An 18611-nucleotide genomic window follows, 5' to 3' on the forward strand; every position below is an offset into this window, starting at 1 on the left:
ATATGTAATGCTCTGTTCTGTCTGCTTAATCCGTGTGTCATAACTCTGTAGTGGTTTCAGGTTTGTATGCAATAGCAAACAACGGTGGCATGCAAAGGGAAAAAATGAGCACTCAGTTTCTTTTTGCTCAAGATCCAGTTTATGCTTAGGAAGAGATTCAACAATAAAGGATACCATACCGCCATCTAGTGTTTATATTTAATCAGTCAAGACAAAATCTAATTATACACATGATGCAGAAAATTTACAAAATGACAATTGATTATATAGTCTTTATAGAAAGTGTCTGTTTTTGTCCCTCATACCCTGCTCACCCAGCTACAAGCTGATGCCTTTGTGGATCCAGCATGTCTTTGCTTGGTTTAAAACTTTGCTTGACTTTCTCTGACGGATTTAGGCTGCAGGGAAAGAGTGTCCTTCTCAGGTTAGAGCTTTTGAAGTGTCATTCCCTTTTTGGCTTTTCTGTTTCCTTTGGGAGAAAAAGAACAGTTTTAGCAAAGATTCTCTAGAACAAATTTCACAACTCCATCAAAAAAACTAAGCTCAGTCATGGATCTGACATTATAATTATTATTTTTTTCCCCACATACACTATATTGAAAAGGTTTTGGCTCACAGTCTCTGCTCAAATTCATCCCAAAAGTGTTCTGTGGGGTTGAGGTCAGGACTCAGGACTCAGAGGTACAGGCCAGTCAAGTTCCTCCACACCAAACTCGCTCATCCATGTCTTTATGGACCTTGCTTTGTGCACTGGTGTACAGTCAAGTTGGAACAGGAAGGGGTCATCCCCAAACTGTTCCCACAAAGTTGGGAGCATGAAATTGTCCAAAATGTCTTGGTATGATGAAGCATTAAGAGTTCCTTTCACTAGAACTAAGGGGCCAAGCACAACACCTGAATTCAATGATTTGGAGGGGTGTCCCAAAACTTTTGCCAGTATAGTGTACCAGTGACCCTGTGCATCCTGACTCCTTTACTAAATTATGCTTTATAAAAGATGAAACATTAGCAAACTGCCCCAAAACTAATGAGGGAGACAGTGACAAGAACCTAAATTTCAATGTTACTGAATTCCACTGCTTAACTGACGGTTCAGATGTTCTTGAGGATTCAAAATCAACTGTCCACCTCCAGAACTATTTTGAAAGGTTATGCTAACATTCCAGCAGGCCAAAGGGACATAACCAAGGGGGGTTGGTGGGGCTGTCGACCTACCACAAAAAGAATTATTTATGCAACTGTGAATTTAGCTAGCTAGCTTTTGCATACAGATCGATGCATCCTGAGCCCAAAACACAAACATCACAGATTATTTCTGATATGATCATTATGAGCAAATTTCCTGAGCTTGGTACATGTGTATGCATTGACGATTCTTTATTTGCCCTCATGTTCCCATGAGCACTATAATAACACAGAGTTCAAAGGGGTGGCGCAAAAGGGGCACTTAAAATCTTCAACGAAACACAACGCATTATTGCACTGAGCATCAGCACAACTACAGTAGGTTTGTGTTGTGGTCAGAGAAGACCAAATTCAATCTTCACAGCATTGACATGTTTGACAATAAAAAAAAAGCAGACTGCATGCAAAGATTGTTAATACCTAATCCACTGTTTTGCAGTTGTGAATACTCATGACATGAATTCCTCTTAGTAGAGGTTAAGAGCTTTCAACAAGGTAATAGCCTACAGTAATATATAGTATATCTAACACTCAACATAGAAGGGTTGTAACCTCAGACTGCAGATTTAAACATCCATCCATTTATTTTCTCTAACCGATTTATTCCTAATCAGGGTCAATTGGATCTGCTGGAGCCTATCCCAGCACACATTGGGCAGGGTACTCCCTGGACAGGTCGCCAGTCCATCACAGGGCCACATACAGACAGACAACCACACACACTCACACTCACTCCTATGGGCTATTTAGAATTACCAGTCAACCATGTGTAGGTTTTTGGACTGTGGGAGGAAACCCAGAGAACATGCAAACTCCATACAGAAAGGCCCCTACCTGTTCGAGCCTGGGATTCGAACCCAGGACCTTCTTGCTCTGAGGCAACAGTGCTAACCACTAAGCCTTAACATGTGGAGAAAATAACAGCTCTGAGGGGGATTTTAGACTTTTCCTTCATACAAGCGCATGTCAAGCTACTGTGGTCTTATTTAAAGAGGACAATAAAGTAGCTTGACATGCTCTGTATGAAGGAAAAGTCTAAGATCCCTCTCCGAGCTGTTATTTTCTCCACATGTTAATGCCTATGATATGAAACAATTCATGTATTATAAAGTTTTTGCATATTTTCATTCTTGTAATACCTGAGATTTTCCCTCTGCACATCATCAATAATTATTAATGCCAGTTCATAATATGCATAAGCTACCTTTGTAGATTTTTGGAGAGGAGTTGTCTCTTCGATATAACGGAGTTGCTTGTGTGTGTTTGCCGCTGGATGAACCCCAGGTCTCCAGGCTTGAAGTGAGAAGGGGTCTTCTGTGAGGTAGCTATACCTGATCTTCAGCAGTAAACAAACAAAATATGAGATATGGCAGAGGCGACATCATGCCATAACATCTCTCAGTTTGCAACTATAAGACATTAATCTTTAATTCCTTGTTTGGATAAATGAAAATGATATTGAATGACTTATATCTTCTGCTACCAGGTGATTATAAAAAAATATTGAGTGGCCTTCATTCCTTTTTCTCGTCTCACAGTAAGAATTCAAAATATTTTAAAAGCCTCAAGTCTAAAATATGAGAAAAAAAATGTTATTACATAAGACCTTCAAATGCCAAAAAAAATGCTAGGAATGTGTGAGATATAAGCTTTGATGCAATATGTGAAACACTACTGTGCATTTGTTTGTTTACCTGGGTCTTACAGTGGCTCGCAAAAGTATTTACCACCCCAACTGGACTTACCAAAAATAGCAAATAATAAATACACAGGTTTTTCTCTCTTCAAAGACAAAATTCATTATTAGGCAGTATGTATTTTAGAGAGAAAAAAATGAAAATGCTGCTTAAGTATTCAACTCCCTATGTTTCAGAAGCACCAGATGAAAGATAATGTCTTAACAAGGACACAAGTCATATAATTGGCCTTAATAATTGGAGCAATTGCTCAAGTAGAGCCATGTTAAAGCCTGAGAGTGAGTAAGTGAAGATTTTTGGTTTTTTTGGTGTGATGACACCTATACCGAGACAAGATTCGAAGTGCTATGTGTGATGCAAGCCTAAAGTCTGGTTTCTCTTAAGGTTTCTTCCTTATATAGTCTCAGAGTGCTTTTCCTTTCCACCCCTTTTTCTTGCTTTGGACTTTGCACACTAAAAATACACACTTTAAAGTAAACTTTTATATTCTATATAAAAGCTATAAGGGGCCCAGATAGCACCACTCCTACAGTGAAATATGGTGGTGGCAGCCTCATGCTGTGGACATGCTTTACATTCTCAGAGCCTGGGCTTCCTGTCACAATTAAAGGGACAGTGGATGAAGAAATATATAGGAAGAATATTACAAGAGAACCTGCTTCGACCTGTTTAATTGAAAATAAAAAAGTAGAAACTTTTCAGCAGGAACGTGGCACCAAACAATGCATGAGCGGGTAGAAAGAAAAAGGTGAATGTTCTACAGTGGCCAAGTCAAAATAATCTCTGGTACTGTTTGAAAATTGCAGTCAACAAACAATATCCACCCAACCCGAGGAACCTGGAGCAAATCTGCCAGGAAGGATGGGTAAAATTCACTGGCAAACAGTGTGAAAAGTTAGTAGTTACCAACCCCATTAGACTGATTTACATCCACAAAATGTTTTTGTTTTACAGCAAAAAGTGGTTTTGCTTTATATTATTTTATAATAAGAATACTGACTGGAACAATCTATATACGTTTCATTTGTAATCCATATAAATCTGGTGACTTTTAAAGGGGTGAATACTTTTGCAAGGTGTAGTATAACCTATACCTCTCCATGACCGCTGCTGTTATAAATTCATTAGAGTCTTCTGTCACAGGGATGAAGTGACCCAGGGTAGGGCATTTGTTAATGGCTGCAGCACTGCCCAACACGGCGAGCAGCTTCTGCAACATGTGATTTCTCCGGATGAGGGTCTGAAGTTCTGAGTCCTCCTCTTTAGGCACCTCCTGTTATAGCCAAATGAAATAAAACTCTGTTCAGTAAATTTTTATAAAATCATTTTCATTATTCCATGACTGTATGATGATTTACATTACCCTCAATGCTTCCTTCAAAGCCACAGCTGCCTCTTGCAGGACTGTCTCAACCTGTCCTCTCTGTGTCTTCTCCTCCTGAAGCTCTGTTTTCAGTCTTGCAGCCTCAGCTTGTTTTTGGTTGAGATCGTTCACAGCTGATTCATGCTCCTGTCTGAGACAGCGGTCAAGCCAATCTTCAGATATAACAACTACAACCAGTGATCAGTGATAATGATAATATCATAATATCAAAAATGTATCCCATGCCAGTTTACCTACTGGCCTATTTTTAAGAGGTGGAAGGAAATAGATCATAACCACATCTTAGAATAAAAATTAGCTGAATTTTGATGCTGTAAGACAGCGATTCTACCCAATACAACACCGTGCCATGATTTGGACACCCATAATGAGTATATACCGCCTACATATTTTACATAGTGGGAGCATATTAGGTGGCTTTGTTATCATTTATTTAAACAAGCCATTAATACTTCTTATGCTGAGCCCCTCTTATAGAACCACTTCCTAGTTTTATTAAAGCTTTACATTTACACTACTTGTGTCTGTTTTTACTAAAGTTAATGAGCATTAGATTAGGCAATAAACACATTCCAGTAGAAAAAGCAGGAGAGTAACTTTCATAATTATAAATCAATTCAAAACAGAATTATGTTTTTAAAAATCATATCTAAAGATATTATCATCAAACCTGAGGGCATCATGTTCTTTCTGTAGTATGGAGTGATTGTTCACCAGCTTTTGGTGTTCTTGTTTATGTCTGGCGTATTCTTCAAGTTCAGCACGCATTAGCCTGCACTTCTCTGTCAGCTGCTGCACCACCTTTCAGAACAAAATAGAATAGCACAGATATTTTACATTTTTGTTCATTGTAATGTTGCCCATGTACATAAAAGACCTCTTGCCAATTAAGGATAAATAGTTAAATGTATACTCAGTGATACTGACAGCCCTTCCAAAGACATGACCCAGAACACACATTTAGACAAGAACACCGTAATGCTAGCCTAAATGTGTAAGCTTTCTAAATTTATGTGTATCATAATTAACAGGAATCTATGATCCTGATTGTCTGGATGTTGCTGGTCCATTTGATTTCTCTTGTGTGCTACATTAGGTTTTTCTCTGTGTAGTGATTTTATTGACAGCTACCAGAATGTGAGGAACGTTATCAGATACTTACAAAACATGTTCTTAAATATCTTTGACCATACTTTAAAAACTTAGTAATGTATTTTAATCAACCTTTTGATTTCCAAGACTTTTCTTGGTCATCTCATTCAGCAAAGGCTCCATGATCTCCATTTCTCTTTTGAGTTGTTTCTCTCTGGCAATGAGAGCATCATTCTCCGCCATCAGCTCTTTGCTCCTGTCTGAAATCTGCCTCAGTCGGGTCGTCACTAACATATTCTCATGGATAGCCCTCTTCGTTGTTTCTGGCATCTTTTTATCAGAGACTTTGCGGAATTCGCTAGCTACGGCAGCTATATGCTGCTGCATCTCTTTCTTCAGTCTGTATAAGATGAGACAGGAAATGTATGAGCTACAATTTGAGGAGCGTTTGCATGTAAGGAAGCACACTGAGCATCATCACCACACTGACCTGTCGTTGTCCAGTACAGCTTTTTTCTCCAGGTTGTAGAGGACAGTTTGATGTTCCTGCTTCTGCTGCTCTAGTTGTTCTTTCAGAGACTCCATCTGATCCAGAAGTTCATCCTTCTGCATCTGGAAATCCTCGAGAGATGCAAGTTTTCCCGCTGTCAACAAAAAATAAAGCCTGATAACATAAACACTCTGAAACACCACATTGCCTGTGACAAAGGTAACTTCTAACCCACTGACAGCACAATATTTGGCTGGATAACTTTAACTAGCAGATGTACTTCACAATTAGATCAAAGATACTTGGCATCTAAATGAGTGGTGACTTGAGTGGTGGATGTTTTTTGTTTTTGTTTTTTTACCTAGGACCATGTTTTCAGAAGTGAGTTTGTCCTTGGTCTCTTGTAACTCACTCCGAAGCACGCTCAGTTGCTTCTCATACGACTCCTTCTCTGCATCTTTGGCTGCTTGGAGCTCTTGAAGCTTCTCCAAGACATCAGCGAGCTCATCCTCTTTTTGGGACAAGGTACGCTTCAGATAGAGCACTATGTCCTTCTTCTCTCTCACCACATTGTTATAATTAGTAGAAAAATCTTTCTGACGGACCTCCAGCTCATCACATTTGTGCTGATACCTTTGAAGAGAAGGATAAAGGATAGAGCAAGGTGTTTGTTTGCAGAGGGATGCATTTCCTGTATGACCACAATGACTCAGTTTTGTATGGGATGAGGTGGGGCAGCAGGTTAATTATTATGCTTTGCAATAGACTGCGATCTAAAGTCTTGGTTTCATTTTAACTTCCTTGTGCGCACTGAGAATGAACACACAGCATTTCTAAACTACTTGGTCGTTAGCAGTTCATTACTAATAGACAGTGAATATTAATCCATGCATTTCTTCTATTGGTTTTGGATACTGACTGACTGACTGACTGACTGACAGTCTCCTGATTCAAAGAATTTGACAGGTAAGCCTTCATTCCTATACTACAGAGAACTATATAGCTTCAGGCTACAACTTTTTACTGAGGTTATACAATGTACTCATTCAGGAAATAACACACAAAACCGAGTAGCAGCGTTCTAGTGACTATGTTTCTACTAAGTCCTCACTTTTCTAGTCGATCCTCTAAGTCTCGTATTTGAGCCCGGTAGAATTCTTTACCGCCCTCGGATAAGGCTTCATCCGGAGCGCCTTTCTCTCCAAGGGTGGCTTTTTTGTCGGCATTTTGCTTTCCATCTTTTTTAGGAGGCATAGTTATCGCGCCTCGTGTGTCTAATAAAGTTTGGAGCAACTGAGCAACAATAAACAAAAGCCCAGGTTACCCTGAGTTACCAGAGGGGGGGGGATATGACGTCATGTTCCCAGAAATCAAGAGGTGGGATGTAGACCTGTCTTGGGGAATATGGGATTATTGATGAATAAAGATTAATGAAATGCTTGAAATTGTGCATGGTCTCTTTGTGGGGGTTCTCTGGGGCGTGACGTCACTGCGATAGAACGACAGAGGCCAGTACACAAGTTTATTATAGCTGTTATCTACTTCAATTCAACTTTGTTTGTAAAGCGCTTGTAACAATCCATATCGAGAGATATATTGCCATAGAAAGATAGATCCCTAATAAGCAAGCCAAAAGTGACAGTGGCTAATAAATTCTCACTGAGACATGAGGAAGAAACCTTGATTCTTTCTTCACATATACCATCCTTGGGGGTTGGGGTCAAGGCACAGGGTCAGCCATGATGCAGCACCACAAGGGTGGATTGGGGGCTTTGCTCAAGGGCCCAACAGTGGCAGCTTGGCAGTGCTGGGGCTCGAACCCCAATCTTCCGCTCGACAACCCATAGCCTTAACCACTTGAAATACCACCACCCCATTATAGAATTATGCATTACTTTTTTTTTCACAACTGTGTAACACAAAGTTAAACATTGTGTTGAAATGATGTTCAGTCTGATTCTGTATGATTGCATTTCTTAGGTATAAATTATCCAATGAAGGCGGTGTGACATTTGGGAATAAATTTGGAGAAGTGCAATTCTGTATCTATGCAGAGTATCAAATATAGTTAAGTGGATACTGAATATCAGCTATAACGGTTATCCCGTGCAAGAAAATCTTATATATAACCTTTTTTTTCAAAGACTTCTATATGGCAAGCCTTTGATTAGAAAATGTTTGGGCCTCTTAAAGAGAAATTGCAATGCTACAACATACACAGTTCTTGAAAGGCCCATATATAAGAGTGATAGTCAGTGTAGTCAGGTGTCCACAAACATTTGGCCATATAGTGTATCTAATGTATATCACTATACAACATATTGGCACAGTCTAATGGTTTTGCAGTAAATAATCACAGTAAAAGAAATTTGTGTGTTCTTTCTCTGAAATACAGATGCCATTACAGTCATCTTGTCTGTTTCTGACAAAGGCACTCTGTTATGATCGTTAATGGACAGAAGGGTGAATGAGTTTGAGCTCTGTACTGTGGTCTGTAGGCTAACCTCTGCTCAGTGCAGTAGCATGGACAAAACCATTGCTATAGGCTAGGGTCTGTTTTACGACTCATTTTCTCATGTGACAAATATGCAAGAAATGTTCCATTTCCTCAATGATCATTTTCTTAGTACCATGAGAGGATAGGCTACCTAAAACATCAGCAGTAAATTCCCTAAAATTACGCTGTGAGCTGGCTGTTTAGAAGTTACTGAATAACAGGAATCCATAGGCAGGCTTAATAATCTCTTTTTCTTGCTTTTTTCCTCACTCACTCTCTCAAATCAAATCAAACCAACTCTTTAACAGGAAAACAATGGTTTAAACGGGAAAGAAAGGGGGAAAATATGGGGAAAAATGTATCAGCCGTAGTAGTAGTAGTAGTAATAATAATAATAATAATAATAATAATAATAATAATAATAATAACTACAAGAATTATTATTATTATTATTATTATTATTATTATTATTATTATTATTATTATTAATAATAATAATAATAATAGTAGTAGTAGTAGTAGTAGTAGTAGTAGTAGTATTAAAGAAAAAAAGAAAGGACTTTTACATAGTAATTGGAATACACCACTATTATTTATTTATTATTTACTATTAACCCGCTCGATTTATTATTACAATATTAGTTTATTGGGAGGTAACCAATAACGTTGCTCGCGAGCAGCCTTAACCCCGCCCCCTGTGCTCGCGGAGCAGCGGAGTGACGTCATTAGCGGGGTTAGAAGAAGCGCCGCGCAAGAAGTGTCAAGTCTGGCAGAAGACACCAAACCGCTCCTACACATGACCATGACATTACCGGCTCTTAGTAAAACTCCACCGCTTCGTTTTATTATCCCGTAAGGTAAGATCCTGACTCATGCAAATCCTGATATTTAATCGCATTAGTTTAATCTTCCAACAGTCTCCATGATAGTCACTGCGCAACAGACGGGTGTGTGACTAACTGTGAGTAACTGTTTGTTTGTTTTGAATAATTGAGAGCAGAGATTTCTGAAACTTATGTAATCCTTGATCTGATCTTGTTTTCGGAAACTTGTTTTCGTAGAGCACTTGTAGAGTATTACACACACACACACACACAAATAGAGAGAGAGAGGGAGAGAGAGAGAGAGAGAGAGAGAGAGAGAATAAATTACACAAATTCTGGCTGCTATAGTAATGCTGGGAGGTATGACATGGTATTACACACACACGTACACACACAAATAGATAGATACATAGAGAGAGAGAGAGAGAGAGAGAGAGAGAGAATCACATCACACAAATTCTGGCTCCTGTACTAATGCTGGGAGTTAGCCAGTAGCGTCTCATATGGGAAGTGTAAGTAGCAATGAGAATCTGATCTATGTGTCCAGGGAATAACTGTAATGCACTTAAGTAAAAATAGAGAGTGAAAAAGTGCCGGTGCAGTATGCAGAAAATGTTTCTCAATAAGCATTGTGTCAAGGAGAATGCTCTGGGACGTCCTTGGTGAAAAGCCCAAGCTCGTCACTGTTTACAAACATGGCACATTAAATTTAGAGCTTGATTTATGTGCTGACAAAGTTTCCTTTACACTGATGGTGGTGTCAGGGTGACATGTCATTCCTCAGACTGCCTGCTTAATGTAAAGCTGACAGCTGTACTACACACATTCTGTATCATTTTCTGCCTATGACAGAAAAAAAAAACCCAATCTTAAATTGGACATCGAGAAGACGATGAGAAGACACTGCTGCTATTTCATGTTACCTCATAGGTCATGCAGAGCTTCGGTTGTTTATACTGTGTTTACGGCAGGAGTGAGCACACATCTTTGTCTAAACACATCTGTAAAGTGTTGAATATTTTCCAACACTGGCAGGGAACCATGTGCATAGCTTTTTTTTTTTAAACCAAATGATGTCTTCGTTTGGTTATAAAACTCAGTTAAAGAAATGTTGTAATCTTAAAAATATCTAGCCAGACTGTGTGTATTTGTATGTGTGTGGGCATGTTTTTATGTCTTGGTGAGGACCAAATGGGCCCAAAAATCAAATGTCAGGTATTCCTATCCTTGTGGGGAAAAATGCTTTTTTTAAAAAAAAAAAAAAAAAGAGGCTCCATGAGGAAAACTGTGTTTTGTGTTTGTGTTTTATTTCTGACACAAAAAAAAAGAAACCAAAGCAGCCATTTGAGGTTAATGTTAGGGTTAGATTGTAGCATAGCATTAATTTGCTATATTAATCATAATTAATGCTGTAGAAGATTACAAAGACGTGTGTGTGCGTGTGTGAAAGTTTGAGAAATATCATGGCTGTTATAGGGGGGCTGTGTCTCTGTCTATCATAACACTGGCTAAAACTATAAATGTACTCCATTGCGCAAGTCCGTCCCCGATGCACAGAGGATCCAAATGGTCATGGGAAAGAGCAGCACAGCCTGTTCCTCTGACAATTTCCTGTCCTGCAGCCACCTGGCATCCTCATGCAGAACATTCACAAGCCTGCACAAATATGCGCTCATAGGCTTATAAATATACTTATTGCAGTATTTTTTTTCCAATATTTCTGATATTACTAATTGTATTTATTTTTATCTGATAGTACTGATTTAACATTGTATTTAAAATCTATGTTCATTTTTTTTCCTCGTCCCATAGTCATTCGGATTCCATGGAAACCAGAGGTGAATATGTAATGGTAAGTGTTTTTTTTTTTTCTCTCTCTCTCTGTTTTGTCTTTTTTCAGTTTATATTCGTTTGTTTTTTAGCATCTGAGAGGAAACTGTTGCGTGTTTGTTGTACTGAAATTCCTTCACACAGACACGGACACAAGGAAGAATCTGAGGATTGAGTAAGCTCTAATTGAGTTAAGATGCGTGACACAAAAGGGCTTGGATCATCGCCAGTATGCTTAGAATGCTTGTAGTCAGACTGGGTTTCTACAGACAACCACCCACTGTTGATGTGCTTATTTTATTGTAACTGAAAAAGTGGGATACTGGCTTAGGAGTACTGAAAATTCTTCTCAGTAGTACTGTCTGGATCTTTTTGTCTAGAGTCACAGTTTAAATTCTCACAAGATGAATGCTATATATCTGTTTTAGGGAACAGAGAAAACCCTCTTTTGTGCCTGTTGAATGAGTCCATGTAATGATGTTTTAGATAACCCACTGCTCCAGTGATATATTGGCCCGTTAACTAGTGTAACACAATGATGTCACCATAACAACTGGCTAGTACTGTAGATGTGAGGAGTCTGACCCATGAGAAGGAAAGCCTTGCCTGAGCGGGCATAAACAAGCACAGATCTTTTGGTTCCTTTTGTAGAAATGGTTTCAAGAGAGGATCTTTGTTTTTTTCTCTTCTGGAAGTTTTCGAAAGAGACATGCCTGTTGGATAGCGCATCAGAGAAACTGAGGAAAGAGCTGGAGGAAGAGCTGAAACTCAGCAGCCACAACATACAAAGCCATGGCTGGTACCATGGACGTCTACCTTGGGAGGTGCGTCAAATCTTTACACTGGGATTATATTTGTTGCTTTCGCAATTAACTTGGAATTAATCTGGCCAGATTTTCCAGACATGGCTTACTAATACAACATGAATATTAATGGTGAAAAATGGTAAACGTTTCTATAAATATTAGTATATTGTAACTTCATATTATAATAAGTATTAACCATAAATAAATATATACTATAATAACTATTAACTATAAATATATTATAATAACTTATACCACAGCACTGAGTCTCAGATTTGTATTAAAATTTATTATAATTCCCAGTTCTGCTCAGAAAGACAAAAAAAAAAGTTTTGTAATTCAGATCACATTCATATTAATGCTCTCAGTTTTTATAATATCAGGGCATTCACAGAGACTTGTATAGCAGATACACCACATAATATAAGACTTTATTTATTAGAAACTGCTTAAATAGTGCATTCTCATGTCAGCACTTTGTAACAGTCTTCAGGACTTTACAGAAGTTTACAATTTCTTTTAACATGCTTTGTTATATTAACTTTGAGGGAGTGTTCATTGCTGCTGTAAAATAGCGATAACAGCAATAATTTTAATACTTCATCACAAATGAACTATAACTGGTTAAAACTATGTTGCCATTCATTACAAAATTAACAATTATAATAGTTGGGAAACAGCTGTGGCATTATAAAACATTACAGGAACAGAATTAACTTCAAGATGTTAACAGTAACTTCATGTTGTTCTTATTTTTCCTATAACATCATATCCTGTTATGTTTTATTGTGTGTGAGTATTCTCTGAGCAGCTTTTGAGTTCTTTCAGTTTTAATATTGGACCACCCTCAGCATGACTTCCTGATATTTCCTGATTATAACTTTACTAGAATGCTTTGTAAATATTTATCTGCCATAAATCCTATAATAAATCTGCCAGAATTTATTCTCCATATCAAGTCTGGATGAACATATTTTCAAATTTTTGTTTTATTGCTTTTGCCCTGTTTCGGATTGTTCTCGTGGGACAGGATACACTCACAATAAACTGTAAAATTTTCTTTCTTTCTCCTTATGAAAACCATGAGGAAGCCAAACATATGTATATCTTGGAAACTATACTTTTCCATGTTTTGTGTACTACAGGTTTCAGAGTCTCTTGTGCTACAAGATGGGGATTTCCTGATTCGTGATTCTTTGACCAGTTTGGGAGATTACGTCTTAACCTGCCGCTGGAATCAGAAGCCTCTCCACTTCTTGATCAGCAAAGTTTTGCTCAGATCCAGTGACGCATACACACGAATGCAGTATGTTCTTGAAGGAGAGCAGTTTGACTCTATTCCAGCATTGGTCCATTTCTATGTGGGCGGGCAGATGCCGCTTACCCAACACAGCGGGGCACATGTGATTTCTCCAGTTAACAGAACTGTACCACTGCGTTATCTGGAGACAATGTTTGCTCAGACTAGTCAGGGGGAGACACCATTAAACTCACCCGTGCACAGGAAGGGAAGTCTAACAGTGACAGAGGCTCTGGCATTTGAGTTAATAAATCCTCAGAGGTAAGATGAACTTCGGTACTTAAATTTGCACTGATTAGATAGCAAGGATTTGGTTTCATTTTGCAGTTCAAAGGCATGCCATAGATAAGTGATATTTCACACTTTTCTCACAGGGAGGCAGTCAAGAGCTTTGTTGGAAGCTTGGAACAGCGTGTTGTAGTGACCTCATCCCCAACCCCACTAAACACACGTAAGTGCTATTATCTGAGGTACATAGTATTAAAGTGTATGAGAATTAAAGCAAAACCTGTTTAAATATGTAACCTCTGTTCTTAAATTGTAAAACCTCTCCTCTCTTTTGTTAGTCTGCAGGCATAAAAGAAGTCCATCACGCAATAGGAAGTTTGTTGTAGTCCCTTCATCACCTGTTTTGCAAAGGCCCAACGAAATGCACCTTTGTACCTCTCCAACTGAGAGTGCTTTCATTTATTTGGAGCCTACAGACAACACATGGTCTTCCAACACCAAGTCCTGTCAAAGCAGTACTGCTGACACCAGTGATCTGCAATCCAACACAGGCCTTTATCCTCACAGTCTTGTGCACATAGAGTCACCCTTCAGGGAAAAAGAGAAACAGACAGTGCCGGGCTTCATGGACGAGGACAATGAGGATTATTTAATGCCACTTGTAATTGAAACAGCCTCCAGTTTCAGACCCAGCATGTACCAGTCACCGCTGCTCCCTACAGAAAATAAACCACTAGAAGCAAGAGTGTTAAGGAGAGCAAAGGAGGTGCTTGTAGAAGCTGATACAAAGACGATGGCCATGCACATCACCAAAATCGACTGCATGGTAGGACTGTTCATAATGCCAACTACTGTATATAAACTATATGGCCTAAAATAGGTGGACACTCCCTTGTACACTCTTAGAGCAAAATTAGCAAGACAAAAAAATTTTCATAGCAACCGTTTGTTGTGTAAAGTTCTAAGATGTTTCTATATTAACCCAAGTAACAAAAACAGAGAAATATTTTATATTTAAGACTCCCCTCCAGGTGGCACAGTGGCTTAGTGGTTAGCACTGTTGCTGCACAGCAAGAAGGTTCTGGGTTCGAATCCTGGGTTCTGTGTGGAGTTTACTCCTACAGTCCAAAAACATGTTCATTGGTAATTCTAAAATTGCCCATACGAGTGAGTGTGTGTGGTTGTTTGTCTATATGTGGCCCTGTGATGGACTGGTGACCTGCCTTTTATCCAATGTGTGCTGGGATAGGCTCCAGCAGATCCCCGTGACCCTAATTAGGAATAACGTGGGTATAGATAATCCCCTCCAATGGTGTTGGAACAGCAAGGCCAGTTCTATTGTTTTTGTCATACACTAAAGATGTTTTGAATTGATATAAAAGATAAAAAATGAGACAATATCAACTTCATTTCCTGATATTTCCTATCTACATGATAAAAAACCTAAAACGCAGTACCATTTGTGGCAGACCACCCACTTTTTTTGGTGAGTCTAAAAACTTCCATTTTTCCCCTGAGGAAGTTCTATGTTGTGATGTTTCTGTTTTTCTGGTCATTGATTTGTTGCATGATGAAGTTCCTCCCAATCAGATTAAATTGTAAATTGGCAGACAGAATGCAGATCTCTGCTGCTTATATATTTTGAGTTATGAGCAGATCAACTTTCCATTACTCTGCCCTTTTCATTACTCTGTTAGAGGTTAATCTTGGTTACAGAACATGTATGGCTCAACCCTGTACTTCCTTGTGAATTCTAATCTGACCTTCTGGTTCTTATTGCTGAAGAGTGGTCTGCTTCTTGTGGTATGGCCTCAATATCTCTGCTCTCAAAGTCTTCTTTAAGTTGATTCTGATGCCTTTACCCCTGCCCAGTGGAGGTTGTTGGTGATGTCGTTGTTTTGGGGGGGATTTCTTCACAGCTCTCACAATGTTTCCGTCATCAACAGCTGTTGTTGACCTTAGCCAACCTGTACAATGACTGGTTATTTTGTACACCAGTTGTTTCTTTCATTCTTCAAGAAAATTTAAATTCTTGTATTGGAATATAGCACAATGTACAAGGCTTGTGCTTATGATTGATTTCCCATATTTCCTCAGCTTCAAAATGGCTTGCTTATCTGCCACAGCTCTCTAGTCTTCATGTTCGTTTATCCTTTTTTATAACAAATGCAGTTTTCACTGGTGAAACCTGTTGCTCAAACCAAGAATAGACATTCAGAACTGTTCATTTAAACAGTCAATCTAACAGGGCACATCTGGGCAACAAGAAACATCTGTCACCTGTTGGTAATAAAAACAAATTAATAATGTTCAATATGAAGATTAAAAATTCTTCTAGCTTCTCATACTAAATAAATGTTTCTCACTATTTATGATCTAAGCTTTTCATAAATTATCCAGCATTGCATTATGAATGGTTCTGCAATTCTTATGGCTTATGGCTGTATTATGAAGACCCAGTGGATGCATTCTAGGAAATCAACCATTAAATAGGATTAGTGAAAAATACAGCTTTGTAAAACGTTTTAAGTTTGTAAAAATGTTTGGGATGATGTTTGCTCATGGCAGACTGTTTAAACCAATTTTATTTTCCAGGTTGCTCGCATATTGGATTTATCTTGTGAGAATACAAGAGGGATGGCTGTGAGCTCGGGAATGGAGCTGGTTACACTTCCACATGGCCACTATCTCAGACAAGACCTGCTGGAGAGGTGTGTTAACACACTCACTACTAAGTAGCACCTTGCTCCTGACACATGCTTAGTACAATACCTTCAGATGAAAGTAAAAAGGACTGAATAAACAGTTCTCTTCCTCAGGTTCTATACCATGTCCATCATGCTGGCTATGGTGTTGCTGGGTTGCACGGGCAGTGTAGAGGAAAGAGGCTCCCTACTGCACAGAATTATCTCACTGGCCTCTGAGCTGAAGACTAACCTGGGCAACATGTATGGCTTTGCTGCAGTTATGAGGGTCTTGGAACTTCCACAGGTAAAGATAATGCAGAGCAGTAAACAAAAGATTGATGTTTTAATGAATAGGTAATAAATGTAACATATCCACTCAATTTCTAGATTGTTCGGTTGGACGAGACGTGGATGGCTTTAAGGCAAAAATACACAGAAAGTGCAGTCCTGTATGAGAAAACCTTGAGGCCCTCTTTGAAGAGAATGAATGATGGAAAAGGTATACCCAAACCCTTAAGTGATATACACACACACACTGCAAACTATGTTGACAAGTATGAACACTGACAGTACCACTGTGCTATTATATGCACTATCGCAATTTCATAATAATAACAATATGTATGTTAATATCATACCATGTGCAATATAATATCATGGGCAATATGGTCTTAGATCCCTAGCACTTTTTTTGTCCTTTTTCTGTATACATTTTGTATTTATAGAATATTTCATTTATATTTCTTTACATTTATTTCTCGTGTTATCTGAAGCACTCTCTGGCAAATTTCTTTCTGGTATTACTAAAGTTCCGTCTTGTCTTATCTTATCTTATTTAACAGTGGTTGTCCTATTGTCTCATTGCATTTTTGCATGCAAATGCAAAAATAAACACTAATTTTATCTACTTTATGTATGTTATGTCTACTTTATGTATCATGTTTCTCTTTTCACCACTCACTCCACTCATTTTAACTTGTATTTTATGTAATATTAAAAGTATTGGTACTACAAATTATCTTGTAATGGCAAAAAAGCTATTTAGTACTTATGTAGTCATTTAATATTGCTCCACTTATAAAACACTTTTAGAATTTGTCATTTGGACCTAAACAGCACTTTTAGCATTAACACATTTAAGGGTTAAATCATTTAACAAAAGGTTAACTTATTTACCCTCCCTTTATATTTTCTTTCAAGATCTCTGTGAACCATCAGAGATGACCGTCCCTCATGTGCTCCCTCTGTTGCTCCTGCTTGAGAAGAGTGCTGTGATTCTTGAAGGGTCGGAGTCCTGGGAGAGCCTCGAGTCTGGAATGGACACTGTGCTGTGTCATTTAAACTCTGCTCGCACCATTGCAAGCCATGGAGAGACCTACTGCTCTAATGCCAAGACAAAACTACAGGGTAAGGAGAACCTCAGCTCATGTATATCATTCAAACATGTAATAATATTTGTAAAGAAATCCCATATGTGATCGACACCAGAAATGTAAGGAGTATCAATCAGGAGTATAAAATCAATATATGATTTTTTTTATTTGCTTGCTACTTGTGTTCAAAATGGACATAATATCAGTTTCTTATCTACAGGTTTCCATGAGCATCCAGATGTACTAGAAGTTTTCCTGACCGACTTCCAGATGCGTCTCCTGTGGGGCAGCCGGGGAGCAGAGGCGATAAGGGAGGAGCGCTATGAGAAATTTGACAAAGTGCTAACAGCCCTGTCCAACAGACTGGAACCTTCTAAGCAGGCAGAATGAATAATTCACATTGTACATGTCTCAATCTGAAATGTGTATATTTCTTTATATTTTGATGAATACCACAGCGTGAAAGGATACAACTCCGTACGGCGGAATAACATTTCAAAATCTTTTATATTGTAAATAATGTAGATAAAAAAAATACTATTCAGATTTGTATTTCAAAGAATGATTAACTTTATTTTGGTTTATATATAAAATAATCAGTCATTTCTTAAATTGGTTTATAAATTATGTTTAACCTATATATGTCTTTACACTGACTGTTTTATGATATTGCACCCCTTTATTTCTCAGATTAAACCGGTTCAGTTGTCCCTCCTTATATTGTTTGTTTTAACCAAACATTAAATCAAATTTTCTTCTAACTATTTCGTCATTGACTGTTGACTATAGATAGATAGATAGATAGATAGATAGATAGATAGATAGATAGATAGATACTTTATTGATCCTATGAGATTTCCCTCTTGTGTTACAGCAGCTTAGACAGTTTCAAGATACAACAAAACACAAAAATATAAAATTATATGTGTGTATATGAAACAGTTGTGGATTTAAGCATATTTAAAATTTTTATTCGTAAAACAACATTTAAAGTACACAATACACCATTTGCTCATATCAGGTTTTAGTGAAATAAACAATATTTATTGAAGGAGACACAAAAATCCACCAAATGCTCACAGTACACTGAGACAGATATGTAAGCAGGTGTAAATAAATGATACATTTCTGTATACAGGGTCTGAGAAGATTTGCAAATACAAGCTGTTTTAAACACATTTTAGAAAATAGTACTATATCTGTGGATAAATTTTTCAT

The 18611-nt window shown here is 38.0% G+C and overlaps 2 protein-coding genes across 4 annotated transcripts; one reads left to right on the forward strand and one right to left on the reverse strand.

Moving 5' to 3' along the window:
• Positions 1-140: 140 nt before the first annotated feature.
• Positions 141-7130, reverse strand: cfap157 (cilia and flagella associated protein 157). Its single transcript, XM_058375442.1, has 9 exons — positions 6960-7130; positions 6210-6481; positions 5849-6002; positions 5491-5758; positions 4937-5067; positions 4246-4396; positions 3977-4155; positions 2390-2521; positions 141-469 (listed from the first exon to the last, which is right to left on the reverse strand). The coding sequence occupies exons 1-9, from the start codon at positions 7100-7102 to the stop codon at positions 421-423; spliced, it is 1479 nt and encodes a 492-aa protein (XP_058231425.1). The 5' UTR covers positions 7103-7130; the 3' UTR covers positions 141-420.
• Positions 6659-18126, forward strand: sh2d3cb (SH2 domain containing 3Cb). Of its 3 annotated transcripts, none has more exons than XM_058375440.1 (11): positions 6659-6814; positions 10982-11021; positions 11695-11823; positions 12951-13366; positions 13480-13556; positions 13672-14159; positions 15929-16044; positions 16153-16324; positions 16408-16519; positions 17221-17427; positions 17614-18126. In XM_058375440.1, the coding sequence occupies exons 2-11, from the start codon at positions 10995-10997 to the stop codon at positions 17781-17783; spliced, it is 1914 nt and encodes a 637-aa protein (XP_058231423.1). In that variant the 5' UTR covers positions 6659-6814; positions 10982-10994; the 3' UTR covers positions 17784-18126. The 3 variants fall into 3 exon arrangements, with proteins under 3 accessions (XP_058231423.1, XP_058231422.1, XP_058231424.1); XM_058375439.1 differs by lacking the exon at positions 6659-6814 and adding an exon at positions 9045-9202; XM_058375441.1 differs by lacking the exon at positions 6659-6814 and adding an exon at positions 9489-9681.
• The last annotated feature ends 485 nt before the right edge of the window (positions 18127-18611 follow it).

Source organism: Hemibagrus wyckioides, linkage group LG22 (genome assembly GCF_019097595.1).
Source record: "Hemibagrus wyckioides isolate EC202008001 linkage group LG22, SWU_Hwy_1.0, whole genome shotgun sequence".
NCBI classification, from domain to species: Eukaryota; Metazoa; Chordata; class Actinopteri; order Siluriformes; family Bagridae; genus Hemibagrus; species Hemibagrus wyckioides.